This window comes from Anabrus simplex, chromosome 1 (assembly GCF_040414725.1).
Source record: "Anabrus simplex isolate iqAnaSimp1 chromosome 1, ASM4041472v1, whole genome shotgun sequence".
Taxonomy (NCBI): Eukaryota; Metazoa; Arthropoda; class Insecta; order Orthoptera; family Tettigoniidae; genus Anabrus; species Anabrus simplex.
This window is the reverse complement of record NC_090265.1, coordinates 1755644534-1755670437: the sequence shown is the minus strand read 5'-3', so window position 1 is coordinate 1755670437 and position 25904 is coordinate 1755644534. Positions and strand designations below refer to the sequence as shown.

Below are 25904 nucleotides of genomic sequence, written 5' to 3'. Positions count from 1 at the left end.
CTGCACGAAAAGCTACACGAGGGGAATACAATCCGCGTGTAGCTATTACTAAGGTACTACGCGCAGCAAGAGCGAGAAGTTTTCCAAAGTGCAGAGCAATGTTTTTTAAACGTGCATGAATAATCCCTGCACCAAAACCAGGAGGATTTCTTCCTGCGCTGTTTGTTGGACTAGCAGCTTAAGTTCTTTGCTGGGTGGTGCTAGTGATGTAGCAAGAACTGTTGAGGCTGTAGAAGAAGCGAAACAACAGTTGAAAGAGAGTGAATGTCATAACAAGACAATGGAGACAATTGCATTACAAGGCAAAGGCGTACACATAAATCTAGCGCCATACAAAAATGGGCTTGGCATCTACATATCACCAAAATGCATCAACTGAATGCACTGCCACATCGAGCTCTAACCCACGAAGAAAACTTCACGTTTGCTAAACAACTAGGAATTCATTATTTTTGCGGTGTATATGCGCGATCAACAATCAGCACGTCCATGTGAGCGTGAGAGCGCTGTAATTAACTTAAGACATCAGTCGCGAACCTGGAACTCATTACGTTGCCTACGTAAAACGTAAATCTAAAGTATGGTATTTCGATAGCTATGGAGACTTACCTCCTCCATTTGAGCTCATACGTTATTTCGGAAACAGTGCATACATTGTCTACAATAAAAACCGTGTGCAAAAATTCAGTGCACGCATGTGTGGACGATTATGTCTTATGTTCTTATATCAAACCCAGACAGTAGACAAAGAGCATCAGTGTGCACGTTATGACCAACGCTGTAAGAACGTTCGCTATACACGGAGAAAGACCTGAAACAACCGTCTACTTTAATCCATAGATCGAACTCGGTCATCAGCCACACAGTCCTGGACTTGTGTCGTTTGAAAGCTACATTAAAATATATAATGTGCGTGATGGCGTAAACAAATTATATTACGGTTAGTATGTGCTAACGCTACCATCAGGCAGTTATTCAGTAGACGATATTCATTACTACATTGAAAGTACGTTAATTGAACTGTATACTGTTGAGAGTAATAACAATTACAAGTTCTCAATTACTGTGAGCATCATCACACATAAATGTGTAAGTCTCATTCAAGATTGACTTCAAATCACAGCCTGATTCGATTGGACCATTGTTTGGAATTTCACCAAGAGAGGTCATACCGAACGTACGTTACGAGTCTGATCAACCTATAACACTCTTCGATGATCATCATGTAAACATCGCTTGTAATATTATTACAGACTTGGATAGTAATCAACAACCTTCACACGTCCTGTACGACTTTATCATTACAGAGGAACGTGGATATACTATTCATGAGAAACCGTCAGTAGTTCTTTATCATCCTGTGTCTGTAAAACACATCAGTAACATTACTCTTATGCTTGTGAATAAACATAATCAATTTATTAATTTAGATCGACACAATTACGTAGCTTACAAACTTCATCTTAAACGAGTATTAAAAAATATATAAAACACGGTGTACATTCCGGAGACATACTATATGTTTGCGAAGACTCAACGAGTTAACAGATGACCGTAATCAGATTCTCCGAGATTTAGGTTATACGCTACTAGAACAAAATGGAAGAAATACTAGATATTATCAACACAGTAGAAACTCATGAAGGTGTAGTACGAAGTGAGCTTCATTCGTATCAACCTTTTACGTTTGGACTCAATAACAATGTTGAAATTCACGTTATCATTAATCAGCAAGATGTATAGATCCTATCATACGAAAGCTACCTCTATATTGAAGGACGCCTAGATAAGGCAGATGGAAGTGGACCACGCACATCTCAACTAAACAACCATGGTCTAGCTTTTCTCCTTTCTGAAGCGCGTTATGAAGTAAATAATGTGGAAATAGATTCATCGAAGAATGTTGGTATTACAAGTGCAATGAAACTCTACTCTTCTTATAGTGATGAAGAAAGTAATATTTTATGGATGACAGGATGGTGACCGAAAGTTAATAACAACTGGATGATTAATCAGGACGGTACTCTTTCTGGTATGTTACCATTAAAACATATTCTCGGCTCGTTGATGATTTTAGACGTATTATAATCAACGCAAAACAAGAGCTAATTATGATCCCTGATCTAAGTGATTACAATTCCCTTAAAGCAGCAGAAACACCAGTAGACTCGAAAATTACACTTCGTCGTATATTGTGGAGGATTCCACGTGTAATGTTACCTTATCGAGAAAACGTCGAATGCTCAAGATTGTATAAAATGATACACCATTACCAATACGTTTTCGAAGTTGGGAGCTGCATGAATATTCTGTGTTACCCCCTACAAACAAGCATAGCTGGACTGTTAAAACGTCACGTTTTACCGAAAAGCCTTTGTATATTATTTTTGGATTTCAAACCCATCGAAAATTCAACCATGACGAAGATAGCTCCCAGTTTGATCACTGCAAATTAAGAAATATTAGACTATATCTCAACGGAATTACGTATCCCTACGAAAAGATAGCCATTAATTTTGAGAAAAATAAATCTGGGTTGCTCTAAGACATGTTTTGTAAATTCCAATCATCGTATTATCAGAAAGAAGATCGTCCACTATTTTCGCCTAAAGAATTTAAAAATAAAGCACCGATTGTAGTTACAGACTCCTCTTATCATGAAGAATATAAGAATCTCCTGTCGACATTCATTTAGAACTTGAAATATCTGAAAATATTCCTGCTAACACAACAGCCTATTGTCTTATTATTCATATGAGTGATGTCACTTACCATCCGCTAACGAATAATGTTACAAGACTATAAATATGTATAGCCCTTTAACATGAACATTAATGTGTGCTTCTATATCGTACACTATGGAGCAGAAAGAAGAAAAAGACTACACGGTTACAGACAATATTCTTGATAACAAACAAAACTGTGAATGTGCATCCTGTTCGCCTACCAGTGTAACATACGCATCATCTTATTTATCTCACACAAGTACTGTAAGTGAGGCTATTAAGATGTTCTATAAACATAGAACCATATATCAAATGCCAGAACATCTGATTCAATGTTTACCCCCAGGATTTTTATCTACGTACGGTGCTCCTTTCGTAGATGCTTTTTGGGACATCGTTCCTCTCCATAGTAAGATGACAATCGATGTAGCTTTATGCAGAACCTGTCGACGTAATTACAAGCATCGAGGTAAAAATGGTTCGGATGATTGGGATGGACCTAATCCGAAGATTGTAAACTGTACACAGTGTATGGATGGAAGTTTTCCCTTCATTACAGTACCCGATAATAATTCAGAAAGGAACAAAACACATGAATAACAACAAGGTAAGAACTGCATTAACTTCTTTGTAAGGCAAAACATACATTTTGTATTATATATTTTAAAATCTTAATTTGATAAACAATGTTTTGTTTAATTTGAATGTCGCAATTTTAGAAGCATGATACCTCTTCGCAGTGAGCTGTTAAGGAGTACAGAAACCTTGTCGACAGCTTAACCAGGACTGTTGTATAACCGATAGTAGTTTGTTTAATTTTTTAAATAATTACACAATAAATGTTTCATTAAATTCAAAATGTCCTACTTATTGCATGCCCTTTGCCTCCTTACACCTATCTAAAATATTCACACATATCATCTATAAAGGCTTGAGTTTATTAGAGAGTAACCTTGTTAACGAACAAGTCTAATCATGCATAATCATGTTGACATAATCGCTGCATGTTAAAACGGAAGCGCGTTATGAAGTAAATAATGTGAAAATAGATTGATCGAAGAATGTTGGTATTACAAGTGCAATGAAACTCTACTCTTCTTGTAGTGATAACCTTAGTATCGTACGTGCTCAGTCCCGTCGGAGACAACTCTGGTACAGGTAGACACCTAAGTAGAAATGCTTTTTACGAAGAGGAAGAGAGTCGTGTATGAGCTAAGGCAAAAGTTTACAACGGAAAGTCCAGCGTTTCAACCGTCTATTCCATTCAGCCTAGCAGGGTAAAGTAGATCGTAGTATACAATTTCTAATTACCAGATTGTGTGCCCAAAAAAGCCTTCTAATCCTCTCTGCAGTGAGGTCATATTACGCTGTTGTTGTTCGTTATTTGTCCGTCGGATAGAGACAAAAAACTAAGGCAATTTCATTTGTATCTCCTCCTTTGAGTCTAATAATTTTCACACCTCTGTATAAGTGGTGTAAACATTTCGAAAACAGAGCAAGTGGCTGCGCGGTTTGGGAGATAGTGGATTCGAACCACACTGTCGGCAGCGCTGAAGATGGTTTTCCGTGGTTTCCCATTTTCACACCAGAAAATGTTGGGGCTACACCTTATCTGAGGCCACGGTTGCTTCCTTACCACTCCTAGCCCTATCCTATCCCATCGTCAAAACCTGTCTGAGTCGGTGCCATATAAAGCAAAATTCTATCCATTTCGCAGACAATCTGGGCTGCCACAAAGAACAAAGTTCCACGCGAAGTAAAATAATGTAAAACAACAAACTTAAAATTAAACACTCAACAATAATTCAAAAGCTACAAAATATTTCGTAAAAGCACAGCGAGTGGCTTCGCGGTTTGGATCATGTGGCTGTAAGCTTGCATTCAGAAGATAGTGGGTTCGAAATCCATTCGGCAGCTCTGAAGGTGGTTTTGCGGTTTTTTGTGGTTTCCTATTTTCACACCAGGCTGGGGCTGTACCTTAATTAAGGCCACGGTCAGTTCCTTCCCACTCCTGACCCTCTCCTACACCACCATCGCCATAAGAACTATCTGTGTCGGTGAGGCTTAAAGCAAAAATCCACAGTTCAAGCCGTTTAGGCAAGCAACTCCCTTTTGAAAACAACCTAGGGACATGAGCTACGAATTTTAGGTAAATAATTCAAAATCAATCAGTCACTCCTGATCTGCATTTAGGGCAGTCACCCAGGTGGCAGATTCCCTATCTGTTGTTTTCCCAGCCTTTCCTTGAATGATTTCAAAGAAATAGGAAATTAATTGAACATCTTCCTCGGTAAGTTATATCAATCCGTAACTCCCCTTCCTATAAACGAATATTTGCCCCAGTTTGTTGTCTTGAATTCCAACTTTATCTTCATATTGTGATATCTCCTACTTTTAAAGACACCACTCAAACTTATTCTACTGATGTCATTCCACGCCATCTCTCCGCTGACAGCTCGGAACATACCACTTAGTCGAGCAGCTCGTCTCCTTTCTCCCAGTTTTCCCAGCCCAAACTTCGCAACATTTTTGTAACGCTACTTTTTTGTCGGAAATCATCCAAAACAAATCGAGCTGCTTTTCTTTAGATGTTTTCCAGTTCTCGAATCAAGTAATCCTGGAACAATACTCTAGTTGGGGTCTTACCAGAGACTTATATGCTCTCCCCTTACTACAACCCCTAAACACCCCTATAACCATGTGCAGAGTATGAGAATATATTCTTTATTTATTCCTAAGAATTACAATCATTTTCTTAATCATCGTTATCCGGTCGATTAGATTAGCAGTTAGCCATTTTCTACCACTACGAGCGCTAGTGTGAGTCAATGCATTGTTCAATTTAAGCACCACTACGAGCGCTAATGTGAGTCAATGCAGAGTTTCACTTAAGCACCACTACGAGCGCTAATGTGAGTCAATGCATTATTCAACTTAAGCACCACTACGAGCGCTAATGTGAGTCAATGCAGAGTTTCACTTAAGCACCACTACGAGCGCTAATGTGAGTCAATGCATTGTTCAACTTAAGCACCACTATGAGCGCTAATGTGAGTCAATGCATTGTTCAACTTAAGCACCACTACGAGCGCTAATGTGAGTCAATGCAGAGTTTCACTTAAGCACCACTACGAGCGCTAATGTGAGTCAATGCATTGTTCAACCTAAGCACCACTACAAGCGCTAATGCGAGTCAATGCAGAGTTTTACTTAAGCCCTTATAACCACATTTAGTGTGAACATTTTTCAAAAAATTAAGAAATGTCCGAAGCTATTGAACCAAGAAACTCATTACAGAAAGAATTATTTAAATAAGTTCATTTGGTTAGGATTTGAATCAAAAAGAAGACGAGTAAAGAAACAAGCGATTTCAGGCTGTCTTTTCCGGAACTACATTTAGGTCTGAACTGAGTTTCGAAATTCATCCTTTTTAGTTTGACAGAGCTATCCAAGACTCACAATTTGAAACCTTTCTTGGTCCTTCAGCCCTTCAACTTTCGGCATAATTGAGGATATTGATTAATTTTACTTTTTTCGAAGTATGGGGACCCCTACTTGGCTAAGAATTGGTTTCAAATTTTAAATTGTAAAATATATACCATGATCATTACTTACTATTGTTATTATTTCTGTCCAGACGAGCCGCTATGCAGTGAAAGACAGCAGAGAGTCTATGGAGCAGCTCGACTGGAAGAGATACAAGTGATATGTGACGTTGACGCCAACCCTCCTGCAACTCTCTTCCGGTGGTCTTTCAACAACTCAGCCGTTCAGACGCTGGAGGTTGGCAGCGTGAGTTCCGCTCCTGGAGGCGGTCGTAGCATCGCCAGCTACACTCCTCATTCCGAACGTGATTATGGCACGTTGCTCTGCTGGGGTAGAAACGAACTGGGCTCTCAAGATGTGCCTTGTGTCTTCCACATTGTGCCTGCGGGTAAGTACATCGCCAAAGTAATACAGTTAATAGAGATATCTATCGCAATACACTAATGAGTGAGTAGCTGCGAGTAGCTTGGCCTGAAGATGGTTTTTCTTGGTTTCCTATTTTCACACCAGGCACATGCTGGGGCTGAACCTTAATTATTGTCGCTTTCTTTCCATTCCTAGCCCTTTCCTATCTCATCGTTGCCATAAGATTTAACTGTGTCGATGCGACGTAAAGCATATTGTAAACAAAAATGTTCATACAAGAAGAATATTGACACCTGCACCATCTTTATAATCAATCAATCAATCAATCAATCAATCAGTCACCACAGATCTGCACTTAGTGCAGTCGCCCAGCTGACAGATTCCCTGTCTGTCTGTTGTTTTTCCTAGTCTGTTCTTAAATAATTGCAATGAATGAAATGAAAATCCACAACCTGTTTCCAGTCATTCGACCGGGTCAGGAATCAATCATCAAATCAATCAATCAATACTGATCTGCATTTAGGGCAGCCGCCCTGGTGGCAGATTCCCTACCTGTTGCTTTCCTAGCCTTTTCCTAAATGATTTCAAAGAAATTGGAAATTTATTGAACATCTCCCTTGGTAAGTTATTCCAATCCCTAACTCCCCTTCCTATAAATGAATATTTGCCCCAGTTTGTCCTCTTGAATTCCAACTTTATCTTCATATTGTGGTCTTTCCTACTTTTATAAACGCCATTCAAACTTATTCGTCTACTAATGTCATTCCACGCCATCTCTCCGCTGCCAGCTTGGAACATACCACTTAGTCGAGCAGCTCTTCTTCTTTCTCTCAATTCTTCCCAACCTAAACATTGCAACATTTTTGTAACGCTACTCTTTTGTCGGAAATCACCCAGAACAAATCGAGCTGCTTTTCTTTGGATTTTTTCCAGTTCTTGAATCAGGTAATCCTGGTGAGGGTCCCATACACTGGAACCATACTCTAGTTGGGGTCTTACCAGAGACTTATATGCCCTCTCCTTTACATCCTTACTACAACCCCTAAACACCCTCATAACCATGTGCAGAGATCTGGATGGATTTAATGAAGCCCACATCTAGCGGCGAGGATGGGAACTGTGCCGGCTGCCGTAAACTGTGGCACTCCTCTGGAGCAATGATTTATGAATGAGGTGAAATGAAATGATAATGGAGACTGTTGCTGACCAAGCTCGATAGCTGCAGTCGCTTAAGTGCGGCCAGTATCCAAATTCAAGAGGACAAATTGTGGCAAATATTCGTTTATAGGAAGGGGAGTTAAGGATTGGAATAACTTACCAAGGGAGATGTTCAATAATTTTCCAATTTCTTTGCGATCATTTAAGAAAAGACTAGGAAAACAACAGATAGGGAATCTGCCACCTGGGCGACTGCCCTAACTGCATATCAGTATTGATTGATTGATTGATTGATTAATTGATTGATTGATTGATTGATTGATTGATTGATTGATTGATTGATTGATTGATTGATTGATTGATTGATTGATTGATTGATTGATTGATTGATTGATTGATTGATTGATTGATTGATTGATTGATTGATTGATTGATACGGGAGATAGTGGGTTCGAACCCCACTGTCGGCAGCCCTGAAGATGGTTTTCCGTGGTTTCCCATTTTCACACCAGGCAAATGCTGGGGCTGTATCTTAATTAAGGCCACGGCCGCTTCCTTTCCAGTCCTAGCACTTTCCTGTCTCATCGTCGCCATAAGACCTATCTGCATCGGTGCAACGTAAAGCCAATAGCAAAAAAGAAGAATGATGCTGGAATGAACGATGACAGGGAAAACCAGAGCCCGGAGAAAAACCTGTCTGCCTCCGCTTGGTCCCGCACAAATCCCACATGGAGTGACCGGGATTTGAACCACGGAACCCAGCGGTGAGAGGCCTGAGCGCTGCCGCCTGAGCTATGGAGGCTCTAAATAATTGCAATGAATATCGAATTTTTTTTTACATCTCCCTTCGTAAATTATTCCAATCCGTATCTCCCCTTCCTATAAACGAATATTTGCCCCAAATTGTCCTCTTGAATCCCAAATTAATCTTCATATTCTGATCATTCCTACTTTTAAAAACACCACTCAAACTTATTCGTCCACTAATGTCATTCCACGCCATCTCTCCACTGACAGCTCGGTACATACCACTTAGTCGAGCAGTTCGTCTGCTTTCTCAGAAGTCCTTCCAGCCCAAACTTTGCAACGTTTTCGTACCGCTATTCTTTCGTCGGAAATCCCCCAAAACAAATCGAGCTACGTTTTTTGGATTATTTTTCAGTTCTCGAACCAAGTACTCACCAGAGACTTATGTACCCTATCCTTCACATCTTTACTACAACCCCTAAATACCCCCATAACCATGTGCAGAGTACTGTACCCTTTATTTACAATCCCATCTATGTAATTATACCCATGTAGTCCGGCTCCATACCTAAATTGTAAGCGTATTGGCCTTTGGTCACAGTGGTCCCGGGTTCGATTCCCGACAGGGTCGGGAATTTTAACCATCAATGGTTAATTTCGCTGGTACGGGGGTTGGGTGTATGTGTTGTCTTCATTGTCATTTCCTCCTCATCAGGACGTACAGGTCGCCTACCACCGTCAAATCAGAAGACCTGCACTTGGCGAGCCTGGAGGAAAGCGTACCAGGGTAGAGTGTAATCCAGGAATTCGGTTAAGGCAGATGTTGAGGAATGTGAAAATAGGTTTGTACCTTTAAAGGTGGTAAGGAATGGTATAGATCCACTATTTTATAACAGAGAAGTAAAGAGACTAAGAATGAGGTGCAAGTTGAAAAGAAACAGAGTTAGAAATGGCTGTGGAAGTAAGGAGAAATTGAACAAACTTACTAGGAAATTGAATCTAGCAGAAGTCAGCTAAGGATAACATGATGGCAAGCATAATTGGCGGCCGTACAAATTTTAGTGAAAAATGGAAAAGTATGTATAGATAATTTAAGGCAGAAACAGGTTCCAAGAAAGATATTCCAGGAATCATTAATGAACAAGGGGAGTGTGTATTTGAGGATCTTCAAAAGGCAGAAGTATCCAGTCAGGAGTGTGTAAAGATTGGAGGTTACAAGGATAATGTCCAGATAGATGAGGTGACTAAAACTAAAGAAGTATTAAAATTTACCTACTACAGCAATGATATTTACAGTAAGATACAAAAGATGAAAACTAGAAAAGCGGCTGCAATTGATAAGGTTTCGGGAGATATACTAAAGATAATAGGTTGGGATATAGTACCATATCTGAAGTACTATTGTTTGGTTGAAGGAACTATACCAAATGAATGAGTAGTTGCTATAGTAGCACCTGTGCATTAAATAAAAAGGGTGATGGGCATAAAGCTGAAAATTGCAGGCCAGTAAGTTTGACATGCATTGCATGGAAGCTTTGGGAAAGCATTCTTTCTGATTATATAAGACATGTTTGCGAAATAAATAACTGGTTTTATAGAAGGCAGTTTGTGTTTAGGAAAGGTTATTCCACTGAAGCTCAACTTGTAGGATTCCAGCAAGATATAGCAGATATCCTAGATTCAGGAGATCAGTTGGACTGTATCGCGATTGACCTGTCTAGGGAATTTGATAGGGTACGGTAGATCATGAGAAACTACTGGAAAAAATGAGTGCAATAGGACTTGACGAAAGAGTGACTGAATGGGTGGCTCTGTTTCTAGAAAATAGAACTCACAGAATTAGAGTAAGCGAAGCTTTATTTGTCAATCAATCAATCAATCAATCAATACTGATCTGCATTTAGGGCAGTCACCCAGGTGGCAGATTCCCAATCTGTTGCTTTCCTAGCCTTTTCCTAAATGATTTCAAAGGAATTGGAAATTTATTGAACGTCTCCCTTGGTAAGTTATTCCAATCCCTAACTCCCCTTCCTATAAATGATTATTTGCCCCAGTTTGTCCTCTTGAATTCCAACTTTATCTTGATATTGTGATCTTTCCTTCTTTTATAAACGCCGTTCAAACTTATTCGTCTACTAATGTCATTCCACGCCATCTCTCCGCTGACAGCTCGGAACATACCACTTAGTCGAGCAGCTCTTCTTCTTTCTCTCGATTCTTCCCAACCCAAACTTTGCAAAATTTTTGTAACGCTACTCTTTTGTCGGAAATCACCCAGAACAAATCGAGCTGCTTTTCTTTGGATTTTTTCCAGTTCTTGAATCAGGTAATCCTGGCGAGGGTCCCATACTGGAACCATACTCTAGTTGGGGTCTTACCAGAGACTCATATGCACTCTCCTTTACATCCTTACTACAACCCCTAAACACCCTCATAACCATGTGCAGAGATCTGTACCCTTTATTTACAATCATATTTATGTGATTACCCCAATGAAGATCTTTCCTTATAATAACACCTAGATACTTACAATGATCCCCAAACGGAACTTTCACCCCATCAACGCAGTAATTAAAATTGAGAGGACTTTTCCTATTTGTGAAACTCACAACCTGACTTTTAACCCCGCTGTCCATCCCACAACATTTTCGGGGTCACGTTGCAGTTGCTCACAATCTTCTAACTTATTTATCACTCTATGGAGAATAATATCATCCACAAAAAGCCTTACCTCCGATTCCACTCCTTTACTCATATCATTTACATATATAAGAAAACATAAAGGTCCGATAATACTGCCTTGAGGAATTGCCCTCTTAATTATTACAGGGCCAGATAAAACTTCACCTACTCTAATTCTCTGAGATCTATTTTCTAGAAATATAGCAACCCATTCAGTGTCTCTTTTGTCTAGTCCAATTGCACTCATTTTTGCCAGTAGTTTCCCATGATCCACCCTATCAAATGCTTTAGACAGGTCAATCGCGATACAGTCCATTTGACCTCCAGAATCCAAGATATCTGCTATATCTTGCTGGAATCCTACAAGTTGAGCTTCAGTGGAATAGCCTTTCCTAAAACCGAATTGCCTTCTATCGAACCAGTTATTAATTTCACAAACATGTCTAATATAATCAGAAAGAATGCCTTCCGAAAGCTTACATACAATGCATGTCAAACTTACTGGCCTGTAATTTTCAGCTTTATGTCTATCACGCTTTCCTTTATACACAGGGGCTACTATAGCAACTCTCCATTCATCTGTATAGCTCCTCCGACCAAACAATAATCAAATAAGTACTTCAGATATGGTACTATATGCCAACCCATTGTCTTTAGTATATCCCCAGAAATCTGATCTGCTTGTTTCTGCTTGTTTCTGCTCCAACATTACACCTTTCTTGCAGAAGCATGTTTCTCAGTTGTCAACGATGGGGTTAGACCTCTTTATCTCCGGAAAATCTATACAGTATATTAAAAGAGTTTACAAAAAACAGCTTTGCCAAATCCGTCCGTCCTTTCTACTGGACCGATTTGCTTCATTTTTGTTTTATTCTCTCCGGAATTACCTGCTGGTGAATCATGAGCCATTGATAAGTCTCTAAGCTTCAGCCAACTTTGAGTAATCATAAAATCAAGTCATTAAATGCATTCTATACTTAACAGGTTGCTATGCGACTATCACTTTCATTAATATTCTGATACATATGATTTTCATCCTAAGTAATATCATTGATGCAACCATGTTTGATTATTATTGAAGCCAGAGAGTATACACTTCCTCTGATCACGGAAGAATTCTATTCCCTGATAAATACTCTTTGATTCTCTAACCTTTCCCAGCTTACAAATTTATTCAACAGATGGCAGAGCGCTCCTAATAACGTATATGCTGCTAAGAGAAAAAATTCTACGTACAAACAGGCCCCATCATGACATACGCCTAAGATATTATCTCGGAATACCTATCGAAGGATATCCTAGCTACACTAGAAAGAGTGCAGGCCATGTATCTTAAAAAGTTCTCTGCCTGGCAAACAACGCTCCTTCGAGACTAATCTATGAGCTCACAAGACAACCGTTCTATGTAGAAGAACTGCGATTTAAAATAGCATTGTCTTCTGTGACACAATGCCAAGCTTTACATCAAGAACTGCAAGAAAAAAAAAAAAGCGAATATATGCATAGATGTTTATCAAACAGACGGCATGATGACGTAAGAATGTATGAATTCTGACTACGAACTGCGGCATACCATACCACACTTCTTATTAAATGTTCATAAAACCATTAAAAAAGGCAGGAAAATTAATTGACTACTCAGACATATCAAGACGAGTTGCCTGACCTATTTATAACGAATGCTGCCGAGCAGGACGAGTCCTCTAGTAGTCTAACATTTAAAACAAAATGGGATTCTTAATCATTTCTCAATATAATCTTTACAAATGCTCTCAAAGAGATTATTACAAGCAAATCAAAGCTCTAATTTATCGGGGAAGTTTCTGTTTGCTTAGAGCAGCAGCTTTTCCACTGGTATTTCAATACGTTCATTGCAGCTACAGAAATCAGACTTGCTTGTTGTTGTTCTAGAGTTTAGACGAACGCTGCTGAGTTGCCTAAGTTACGTGCCACATTGCACGGAAGGTTTAATTAATTTCAAAGCAGCGACGATGTATAGACCTGTTAATGCCTTCACTTTGTACGAAGTCCATTGAGAATTTCGTGCCAGTGTAATAACAAACAAGGAACAAAAGGTTCTCTAAGAGTGGGAATGTTATCTACGTACCGACAAAGTAGAGCCCATATATAAACTATAATACACAGAGTGGACATACTGTAATCGAACGAATACATATCAGTATGTAATTCCTACGTCAAAATGATCAGGAAGTCAGACAGTATCTCAACGTTATTTCACTCCGGCCAAATGGGGGCATGTTAAAGCTTGCATCAAAGTGTGCGTAATTAATGTAGGAATTCATACGCTTATCTTAGCAAGTATCATTTCGGACAAAAAGGAGCATCGATAGATATCGATTAAAAAAACACCTGCACCGGGCGAGTTGGCCGTGCGCGTAGAGGCGCACGGCTGTGAGCTTGCATCCGGGAGATAGTAGGTTCGAATCCCACTATCGGCAGCCCTAAAGATGGTTTTCCGTGGTTTCCCATTTTCACACCAGGCAAATGCTGGGGCTGTACCTTAATTAAGGCCACGGCCGCTTCCTTCCAACTCCTAGGCCTTTCCTATCCCATCGTCGCCATAAGACCTATCTGTGTCGGTGCGACGTAAAGCCCCTAGCAAAAAAAAAAAAAAAACACCTGCACTAAATGAGTCGCCATTATAGCCCCGTTTCATATTTCATTAAATCTCCAATCTATCCGCCATTTCATTCTTCATCTTAGTTATATCTGTTTCTGATCGATAACGGGTTAATCTTACAACTCGATCTACAGGATTCCGCGGTGTGCACCCTAGGTCGAATCCTTAGTCTCTTAGTCATATGGTCAAACACATCCTGAATTCGAATTAAAACTTCCAATAACGATGTATTACGTTTGAGTATTCTTACCATAAAATGACACCGGAGAAATAATGAAATAATACTTCCACTAAGGCCAGGCTGATTGGCTCAGATGGTCGGACAGGACGTGATGCTGGCCTTCTAAGCCTATGTTGGCTGGTTTGATCCCTGCTCAGTCCATTGGTATTTAAAGGTGTTCAAAATACGCCAGTTTCGTGTCGGTAGATTTACTGGCACGTTAAAAGACTCTTGCGGGACAAAATTCTGACACCTCGGCGTCTCCGAATACCGTAAAATGAGTTCTTCTTCTACCATATCCTCACTGGATGTCGGCTGTAATCAGGGCGATCTGCTTCTTGTTCTTGTTCTCAGCAACTCTGGAAAGAGTGGGGATACTGAACCCATACCATTCTCATAAATTCCGTAGCCCAGATATTCTCCTTCTTCCCCTACTTCTCCTTCCCTCAATTTTACCTTGTTAGATGGTCTGACCCGTTGGCTAAATGGTCAGCTTACTGGCCTTGGTTCAGAGGGTCTAGGGGCTGGTCGTTTGTGCTGTCCTCAACGTCCCTGCAACTCACCACACATAACACTATCCTCCACCACAATAACACGCTGTTAGCTACATATTGCAGGTGCCACCCACTCTCACCGGGGGGGTCTGCCTTACAAGGGCTGCACTCGGCTAGAAATAGCCACACGAAATAAAAAAACTTGTAAGATAAGCTGAATGAGTCTATATTTATTATTTATCATTTATATGGCCAAAGTACTTAAGCTTCTTCTTTAATGATGCTGTACTGTGTAGAGATGAGAAGAATGCAAGAATGAGGAATGTGGCCTGCAAGCACAAACTCCCTGTTCTGCCCAGACAGATCGGCTCTTATCTGCTCGTATCTACTATACGAAAACATTGGCTCACACTTTGCAGTTCGCTGGATTATAACTGACAAGAGCGAAGAACTGTCAGTAGAAGATAATATAAAGTCGCCTGAATAGTAGCGAAGTTGCTATGGTAATCATTGCGTCACTGGCTCTGCTGGTGAAAACCCCTTCGTCCCGTGCCTCACCGGGCATGTGCATTCTTCTGATCTCCCAAAAGTGCATGACCTCTAGCTCTTTTTTCAGGCGTCGGAGAAATTCAGTGTTACGTATTCTGTCAATCCCTGATATTCTGAACAGGCGTCGGTAGCACCACATCTCAAAGGATCGAAGTTTCTTGGTGGTGTTCTCTGTTAGGGCCCAAGTCTCTGCACCATAAAGTAACAGTAAATTAGTTACTGGAATGTAAAACCAATAACATTAATTACTTCCACAAAGTCTTTCAACAATGCAAAGACCCCAATACAACCAGGAATTCCTGAAACACACGATATGATTTATACGGTAGAACAAACTCGAGAACATCAACAATAAACTGAATACAAATTCTATCTGTGAAGGCTAATTGGATCCTCTAATACCACTACCAAAGATTAAGCGGTTATGGGGGAAAAGGTAAAACCGATGGCGACAGCATAATGTGACCTATAAGCCATGATGAGGAATGAGCTAGCTCCTTAATGGACCACATTGAACTATTGCAGCACAACCGGTCCTATTAGTAGCATCTTTCATAACACTCAGACGCACTAGTAAGTAAAGGGTACAGTTCTCTGCACGTGATTATGAGAGTATTTAGGTGTTGTAGCAAGGATGTCAAGGAGAGGGCATATGAGTCTCTGGTAAGACCCCAGCTAGAGTATGGCTCAAGTGTATGAGACCCTCGCCAGGATTACATGATTCAAGAACTGGAAAAAATCCGAAGAAAAGCAGCTCGGTTTGTTCTGGTGATTTATGACAAGAGTAGCGTTACGAAAATGTTGCAAAGTTTGGGCTGGAAAGAAGACGAGCTGCTCGACTAAGTGGTATGTTCTGAGCTGTCAGTGGAGAGGTGGTGTGGAATTACATTAGTAGACAAATAAGTTTGAGTGGTGTTTTTAAGGTAAAGGTAAGGGTGTGTTCTGCCCGAAGGCTGGTCCGAACCTCCGCAGAGGTGTGCCTGAGCCGGAGTTTACGTGCGGCAGGGTGGCCAGTTCCTTTCCGCTCCTCCATTCCCTTATCCCCCACCAACAGCGCGTGGCAACCCATCCACTTCTCGCCCACGCCCAATGTTGCTTAACTTCGGAGATCTCACGGGATCCGGTGTTTCAACACGGCTACGGCCGTTGGCTGGTGTTTTTAAAAGTAGGAAATATCACAATATAAAGTTGTAATTCAAGAGGACAAATTGGGGCAAATAGAGGTAGGGGAGTTAGGGATTCTAATAATTTACCAAGGGAGATATTCAATAAATTTCCAATTTCTTTGCAATCATTTAAGAAAAGGCTAGGAAAGCAACAGCTATGGAATCTGCCACTTGGACGAATATCCTAAATGCAAATCAGTGTTGATTGATTGATTGATTGATTGATTGATTGATTGATTGATTGATTGATTGATTGATTGATTGATTGATTGATTGATTGATTGATTGATTGATTGATTGATTGATTGATTGATTGATTGATTGATTGATTGATTGATTGATTGATTGATTGATTGATTGATTGATTGATTGATTGATTGATTGATTGATTGATTGATTGATTGATTGATTGATTGATTGATTGATTGATTGATTGATTGATTGATTGATTGATTGATTGATTGATTGATTGATTGATTGATTGATTGATTGATTGATTGATTGATTGATTGATTGATTGATTGATTGATTGATTGATTGATTGATTGATTGATTGATTGATTGATTGATTGATTGATTGATTGATTGATTGATTGATTGATTGATTGATTGATTGATTGATACCACCCATTCCTCAACAGCTTTCAGATGGTCACAACCATAAATGAGATATATTTCAGAGGAATCTATATTCAGCTCTTGCCTGTGCAAAGAGACTGATGAAAAAATACTTGGTCCGTCAAGAAACAGCAAGAGGTAGAAGAAACTCTGAGAAAAAGCGTTTCACAAGCCTTAGTAATAGTTTACAAAATATCCTTTCATTGATGGGCTAACAATGGGCCAACAAGTTTCATTTAACTATAGAAAATCTTCAGATGTCCGCCTCTGAGGTGTAGTGGTTAGCGTGATTAGCTGCCACCCCCGGAGGCCCGGGTTCGATTCCCGGCTCTGCCACGAAATTTGAAAAGTGGTACGAGGGCTGGAACGGGGTCCACTCAGTCTCGGGAGGTCAACTGAGTAGAGGTGGGTTCGATTCCCACCTCAGCCATCCTCGAAGTGGTTTTCCGTGGTTTCCCACTTCTCCTCCAGGCGAATGTCGGGATGGTACCTAACTTCAGGCCACGGCCGCTTCCTTCCCTCTTCCTTGCCTATCCCTTCCAATATTCCCATCCCTCCACAAGGCCCCTGTTCAGCATAGCAGGTGAGGCCGCCTGGGCGAGGTACTGGTCATACTCCCCAGTTGTATCCCCCGACCAAGAGTCTGAAGCTCCAGGACACTGCCCTTGAGGCGGTAGAGGTGGGATCCCTCGCTAAGTCCGAGGGAAAAACCGAACCTGGAGGGTAAACAGGTGATGATGATGATGATGAAATCTTCAGATTCATTAAAAAATAATTAAACCTATAATATTTGTTTTTGAAGATGTATTTCTATTTATTTATTCAATTACATGCCCAATAATCTGTGCTGTGTAATTAAAAGTGTTGATCTACAGAAAAAATAAATTACTATGAGCCTATTTTAATACTTTTCTTATTTAAATTTAAGTGCTGTAAGTTAGAGACGTGTTAAAGCTATGAGGTACAAAAATATGTTTCAGGTAAACCAGACCCGCCAAGGAACTGTATACTGCTCAACCGCACAACAAGCTCACTACAAGTTTCGTGCTCTCGAGGATTTGACGGAGGCCTTCCTCAAGAGTTCACCATGGAACTATACAGTGCCTTTAATTCGGACTCTGGTCATAGACGGCTGGTATCGAATGTGACAAGCCGGAGTATGCCGGAGTTCACAGTGACGGGGCTCGAACAAGGCTCTGGTTACATCATGTCATTGTACTCCAGTAATGGTAAAGGTCGCAGTCTAGAGACTATAACCCTAAGAGTTTCAACCTTAAAGACTAGTCAGCAAGAGCATCGGAAAATTACGACAGGTTAGTGGTACCGGTATGTTTGGTAATTAAAACATCTTTTATAGAAATAAAGCTTGTAGGATAGATCCCGAGTAACAGTTCTTCCACTTATTCTGTGTTATTATATCCCTGAAATGTTGGCACATGTCACCAGAAAGTTTGAGTTTTATTTGAAGCAGAAATTATTAGAGGAGAGTCGTATAATATGGAATACCATTTACTTTTGGCAGTATAACTTCTTACCGAAGTTGTAACCTTTTGGATGAATACTATAAAATAAAATCATGAATAAAAATATATATAAATAAAATTACTCAAAAACTTAATAAAATTAATAAGCATAATTAACCGAAATGTCCGTAGTATGGGCGCCAGAGTTCACCAGAATGGATCCCTCGAATTTAGATAAGAGCATGATAAACTTTATATCCCAGGGCGTGTACATAATGCTGCGTACTGGTACATCTGCTGCAGGCCTTACCTAACCTCCTGAAAACGACTAATTAGGTAGGAACTGCACCTAGGTTCATCAATAACACTGATTCTAAAATAGCTACCTATATTCTTAACAAATTCCGTGCATGAGCACCTCATCAACATACAACATTATACATATAATACACACATAAAATATTGCTGGAAGACTCCATATTTACAACAATAATAATAATGAAAACACTGAGAAAACGAAAGCGAGAACTAAGCTACCATTTGTAGATGGTCCGATGAACAATGTACATGTATGAAGATAAATACCCTTCACTGTCTCTATATCAATTCGACTTACCGATTCTCATAATCGGCAGTTATCACATCACACAGATACTGTACCTTGTACTACTGTGTTCACATATTTTAACACTTGTAAAGATATATACACACGTCTGTCGATCCTCAACATAAATTATGGAAAGTCTGAGATAGCTTTCACCAACATATTGAGCCCAATTGGCTCATATCATTGTCTTTAAAAATATTAGAAATTAAAAAAATGGCATATGAGGGAATAGCCGCAGTTACATTATAGGCCGGATGTGTGGCGCCATTTCGCTTGCCCAGGTTTAAAGATAGTTCCACGTGTCAAGGTCATCTTATGATGAAATGGAAAGCATTGGAATATTCCATGAGGGGTGATGACCAAAATCACCAGATTTAAGTTGGCAACATTTTCAGGCAGCGAATCGCAGCAGAGCAGGTTTTGGAATGATGGGGGTAAATTAAAGATGGGTGCCGCATAAATGACTTTAAAAATAATTAAATCCACCAGGGGATAAGGTGAAAACAAGATTAAACCATTTGAGAACAATAATTAAAGACGGCGTATTTGCAACAATTTATTGGAATAAATAATCGCAGGCATATGTGACGGGATGTTACATCATTGTTGATGGGGTTCCCCGAGCTCACTATCCAGGATCCGGCGTGCATGGAGAGGACGCGAGCCGCTAAGAATAGACACTCTGCTACGGAAATTTGAACGTGTCGGACGTACGTGTATGTGGTTCACGAGAACACTAATCTAGAGCATTTCCTATCAAATAACTAGCTGTCGAAGATACTACGGGTCCGATAGACTTTGCATTTAACTCAATAATGACCGAAATTTTTGTAAATTCAAGAAGGTGAATTTTTACAACATTAACTGGAAAATTAGGATCGGAGCGAGATCAAACAAGGACGCATCGCAGTGCCACGTGTAAACTCGCGGAAAGCAGAGACAAAGTGTATATTACAATTGTGAATAAGTGTATGTGCTAGAATAATTTAACTATATCTGTGTTTTTTTTAATATGTATTTTAGTGTAGTAAGAAGTGATGAGCGTGTGATTTCATGAAAGCAACGAGAGTGAAGACCATGGTTGTGGAGAATGGTATGGGTTCAGGTTTTGAGGCCATTAGCATGATGGCTTAAGTACATCATGGGGCCGACCTGAAACCATGAGGCCGTGGAGCTGAGTATGGAGCGTCGCCGAGTCGATAAGTACCCTGATTCATTATCTAGCATGTGCATGATTAGCTGTTAACTGTAAATAAATTAATGCATGATTATTCGTTTATTTTCCTTTTTAAGTACTGTAGCAAGGATAGTTAGGTTTCTTTTTAGGTTTATTTTATGTTGATGCCTAGGGGGGTGTACATATTGTGATATTAGCGTGTGTTAAAATATGTTCTTCGCGAGTGTGAAAATAATGTGTGTAAATAATGATTTTCCATTACGGGTGTGAAACATGGGTTTTTTTGTTTTCTTCTCAGTGCGTGATCTTCTAGCAAATATTAGCGTGTGCGTGTGTGAATATTTAATGACGTAGGAGGCATCAGTAAGGATTAGTGAGAGGGAATAGATAGATTAACCTGGCATGTCGCATGAAAGTTCATCAAGAAAATTTCCATGGCCAAAGTTTCGAACCTTGATCTTTCCGGCACATTACAGTGGGATTTTTGAAATAGATGTCATCAGTAAGTAACAGGTAGTGCTAACCAGTGAATTAAAATTTTGTGCTGTAGGAAATAAAGTGTCATTCTATTAAGTTATCCGGAATATAGCTAGCTAGTATTGAAGCAGGGACCTCTAAGACACAGATTGCCAACCGCAGGGTCGAACCAATGATATTGTACAACGCCACAGATGTAAAATACCGGCATAGTGATATATGTGTTCCCGAGAATGTTGAATGAAAAAGGTAGTACAAATATACGTGAAAGATGGAACAAATGAGATGTATTGAGAGTGTCATATATGATTAGTTACTGTTCGCACCGAGAGTAAGAATACGCAGATATTGTGGAGGAAACATATGGCTTCATTTAGAGCGGAGAGAGAGAGAATATTAAGTGGGTGCTGACAAATTAGAATGCCGTGTCAATGAAACGAGTCGGACGTGAGATAAGGCAGCAGACCAGGACGGCGTGTTGTGTATTAGAGAAGCTATGGTAGCTGTAGTAGGGTCTTAGAAGTAAAATATATTACAGTCATTTGTTAGATAATTCTGTTTTGTAGAACTTAGGACAGCACAATAAAATTGATTAATAACAGATATATTTCGTGACAGTTTATTGCGGCAAGCATAATGATAGGTCACTGTAATGATGCCATGTTGAGGGTCGGAGTTCGATGCCCGGCCGAGCCAGTGTATAATGATTTTCCCTGTGACTATATGATTGAAATTATGTTGTGTTTGTTTATGTTATATGTTCTTCAATATGTGGGCAATGCAAATTTTGATTTTGCAGTTGCAATATTTCTTGTGATGTTGAATTCAGTTCACGATGGTTGTTTATACTTGCGGCAATGAGGTTTATCCCATTGTCTGTAGAATCAGTGTAGGTTAAGATGTATTTAACATTATAGTATAGGGTTTCTTGCTACAGGGTAGGCATATGTTTTGTGTATGATAAAACAGCTAATTAAGCATATGTGAGATATTTATCATTTTAATGAATCGGTAAATTAATTTAATTTATTTATGTCAGGGTTACTTTTCGATTTCGTGCGTGCGTTCCATATTATCAGCATTATATGAGGGGAGGATGGTACTGAGAAAGAATAAGTTAAATAGTTTCGGACTCAAATTAGGGACTATTTTTATATAAAATTTGTGATGAATAATTTTATGATATATAAAATTTTGGATTGAATTACCAAATCTAACAAACGTGGTTGGATAAATTTATGATTTTTCAAGGTAACAATTATACCGACATTGATAACTGCGAATTTGTAAATTATAATGAATTTAATGGATTTAATTAATTAAAAGATGAGTTGTGAATTACACGGCGGATGTTGCTTAATGAATTTACACAGCCTCATACATTTCATTTTGAAGAGTGTATTTAAATAAATAATTTGGTATTTAGTAAATGGTAACTACAAGGTTTATAATATGGTGAGGAAATAATTTAAAGGTATGGAGAGCAAATACGAATTTGTTATTCAAAGAATGAACGGAAGAAGTTTTGGTTGTATGAACATTTTAAAAGGTACTTTGACAAATTAACAAAGGTCATGATGATAGATTATTATAATATTTTGTTATTGAAAAATTTGAAATATGGTGGTACCAAAATATGAGTGGAATGGAATTGGATTAAAAATTTTGAAGTACTGAAGTAGAGTTGATGAATAAGATGAAAGGGAATTGTAATAAAGATGAAGTAATGTGTTTAGAAGGATTTGAAATCTATGAGTCATGAGGTTGATATTTTATAGTCGAGGGTGATAGAGGTTGTGAACAATATTTGGTCCGAAGAGTTTATTGTTTGTATAGAAGTATATTTGCTTTGCCAAAGTTTAGCCTTTTTCAATAAATTTTGCATTCGTAAATGTTCTCATTCGGATTTTTATTTAATTATTTTATTTCTTCTCTTTATCCTTCCCGCTTGATTAATTTAAGGTTAGTTTATAATATCTGAAGATATCTCTGAGGGTAGTACCCAGTCAGCGACCCTGGGATGTCTCGAGCCGGCGCCACATTTCAAAGGCAGGAAGGGTAGAGGGTTGAGTTGTCGCCCGTGACGTGGGGCACGATTGTGTGTTTACCCATTAAGTGGAACCAAGTTGATCATGGTGATGATAGAAATTTTGGAAATTTTTGGAAAATCCTAAATTTCGGGTTTCACGATTTTGTTAGATATTTTATGAGTGACATGTAAATGTAGATTATTTTGCGAAACTGAATGAGAACAGATCGTGAGTACCATTGTTATGGACATAGGCTCATGACAGTCACTTAATAGAAATGCCCAAAAGAATAGAGGGATTGTGTTAAATCCAAACGAGGTAAAAAAATGTCTGGTTTATTCTTCAAATAAATTCAGCCAGGGGCAATAGTTAAGAAATTGTAGATTTTCGTGGAAGGATGAGATGACCTCGGTCTCAAGTTGTGGAAAATGGCAGTGACAAATGTTATGGTGTCAGTTTACGACGATATGGACCATTGTTTCGGTCATATCCGCCGTAATGCTGAGGGCATGTGTTTGTATACTGGCATGTACTGTATGTGAAGTACTTAATAATTCGAAAGCCCAATGATAGTATCGCGATATTCGGTGGTTCAATGTTAAATTTCTTTGGGGCTGTGTTAATTATTTGTTAGCGAATTTATTTCGGGTTTTGCTTTCTTTGTATAAACTTTGGCAAAATGTAGATGAAATAGGGACAGCTTTTAGATGGCAATGTTTGGCCAAATTTTTGATTGATATTATCCACGTAACGTAAAGTAAAGAAGCTGGAATTAAATTATATGATAATAATTATGGAAATTTGAACTTATTCTTTCTCATATCCACGGCACATGGTTAGAGGGAAGGCCCGTTTTCTCAGTGAGATAATATGGTAGATGTGGAGGTGATGAAGGGTCTTATGACCGAACTCATGAATGAACTGAGGGAGGACATTAATGAACAATTTCGGGAAGCGAAGGAAAGCACTAATGAACAATTTCAAGGTGTCAATGAACAATTTAAAGACGTTAAGGATGGTGTCAATGAACAATTTAAAGAAGTTAGGGACCAGATGGTCAGTATCAAAGATCAGCTATCGACAGAGATAACTATAGTTAAAGAGGGCTGTGATAGGAATGCTCAAAGTTTAGAGAAGCAGATAGAAGAGGTCCGAATGGAAGCAGTTACCCGCAGTGACAAGTTGGAAGAAAAGATAGATCAGGTTGCTTTAACAGTATCGCAAGTAGATGCCAGGTTGTCGGAGAAACTGAGTCAAGTCGAAATAAACGTCGAGGGTCAACAGAAAGCCGTAAATTCGATCAAGGATAAGATGGTTGATATCGAGGAAGCTATTGTATTGACAGACGCCAAAGTTACCAAGTTACAAATAGAAACACATGAATCGTTTGTTAAGACTGCCGAGGGATTCAATGACCGGTTGTTGCAATTGAGAGATAATGTCCATGGAGAAGTTAAGAAGGTAGAAGACCAACTGAAAGAAGAGATGGCTGAAAATAGGAAAGAACTCTTGGAGGAAATAAATGGAGTGCAAGCGGATCTTCGAGCTGAAGGCTGCGAAGTAACTAAGCAAGTTAGTGAATGGGCTCATAAATGCCATAAGACGGAAGTGAAGGTGGATATATGCGAAGAATTAATGAAAGAAATGAAAGAGGAGATCGGACAAATCAAGGGACTTAAGGATGATGTCGAGATATTGAAATTACAGGAGACTAAGGGCGAACTGCTCATGCGATCAATGATAAATAAACAGAACGTCTTAGAGCAAGCAGGAAGCCATTCTAGTAGTGTAGGATTGGGAAATGGAGTAGATCAGACCCGTTTACCTGAAACTACCAACCAACCGTTTGAAGAACGAACTTCAACGCCACAGATTATGGGACCAATTCCATATTTTGAATTGATGAGATTATCCGAGGGAAAGCCAAGGAAATTCACTGGCGGACCCGAGATAACACCGAAAAGTTTCCTTAGAGAGATGACAGAATATATTCAGGACAATAGAATTCATCCGGATAGACAGTTGAGGATTGTAGAGCGATTTCTAGATGGACAACCATTGATCTGGTTTAAAGCATTCAAATATTGTTTTGACGATTACGAAGGATTCAAGCGTGCCTTTTTGCAAAAATACTGGGGACAGGAGGTTCAACAAGGACTCAGACTTGAACTGTATTCACGAAAATACCAGAGCACAGTACCCACGAGATACGCAGACTTTTTCAGTGGGCAACTTTTGAAGCTTAGGGAGTTAGACTGTCCGCCTCCAGAAGAAGAGTTAATTGCATCAATTGAAAGACAGCTACCTGTGGATGTGCAAAGGACATTGATAGCTGCGAACGTGAAAACAGCTGTAGAGGCCGAAGTATTGTTAAGGCAATTAGATCAAACATCGAATTTGTATAATCCTAGGAGTCGGAACATTGAAACAGTCCATACCATTGACTTGACCAAGGAAGAAAATTCAACAGAGAGGAAGACCCAGGGAACCAACACGTACAGCAACAAGAACGATGATAATCAGAATAGAGAGTATCGAGGAGGATACCAGGGAAGAAATTGGAAAGCTCAATCATTTGGAAGAGGACGAGTCAACGACAGAAGTCATGAATCCAATTATAATCAGAATTATGGAGGAAATCGAAGACAGGGGTACCGATATAGATATGGAAGGTTTGGAGAGATGAGAAGACCATATCCACCATATAATAGGTCAGGTGATGCAAGAGGTCGACCACGAAGAGAAGAAAATGACAGAATGGATCTTCAAGAACGCAGGAATGAGTCTAGAAGATATGTTGAGGAGTTGGCCACGAAAGGAATATCGTCGGACCAGTGGAAGAGTGCGATTCAACAAGGGAATCAGGACAGAAGTCATGGAGCTGAGAGTAGGGAATATCAGGCTCATAGACGTAGAGAGGAATCTGGTGGATTAAACATAAATGCTCCAAGGTTTTCAATGGAGGGAAGTGGAGCTAAAAAAAGCCGAAATGTAGTATTCCAAGATAGTGCAACCGCAGGACGTCGCCATCAGGATAATCATGGATGGGCAATTGCAACCATTGATTCTTGGATAGCTAGACCAGAAGATCTTGTAGAGGATAAAGATAGATTTGTAAATAATGAAATAAAGAAGTTACCTGTCATTTATGTCAGAGTTGGGAGTCTGAGGGTCAGGTGTTTGGTGGATACTGGGGCCAGCGTCAGCGTGGTATCACAAGTTTTAATCGATGAATTA

At 39.4% G+C, this 25904-nt stretch overlaps 1 protein-coding gene across 1 annotated transcript in view; it reads left to right on the top strand.

The window, feature by feature from the left end:
* The window catches only part of LOC136864369 (nephrin-like), a 1091365-nt gene that overhangs the window by 1038346 nt on the left and 27115 nt on the right, over positions 1 to 25904 (top strand). Inside the window, exons 9-10 of the mRNA XM_068226722.1 lie at positions 6364 to 6660; positions 17894 to 18226. Coding sequence (XP_068082823.1) covers positions 6364 to 6660; positions 17894 to 18226 — 630 coding nt within the window. The remainder of the gene's footprint in view (positions 1 to 6363; positions 6661 to 17893; positions 18227 to 25904) is intronic.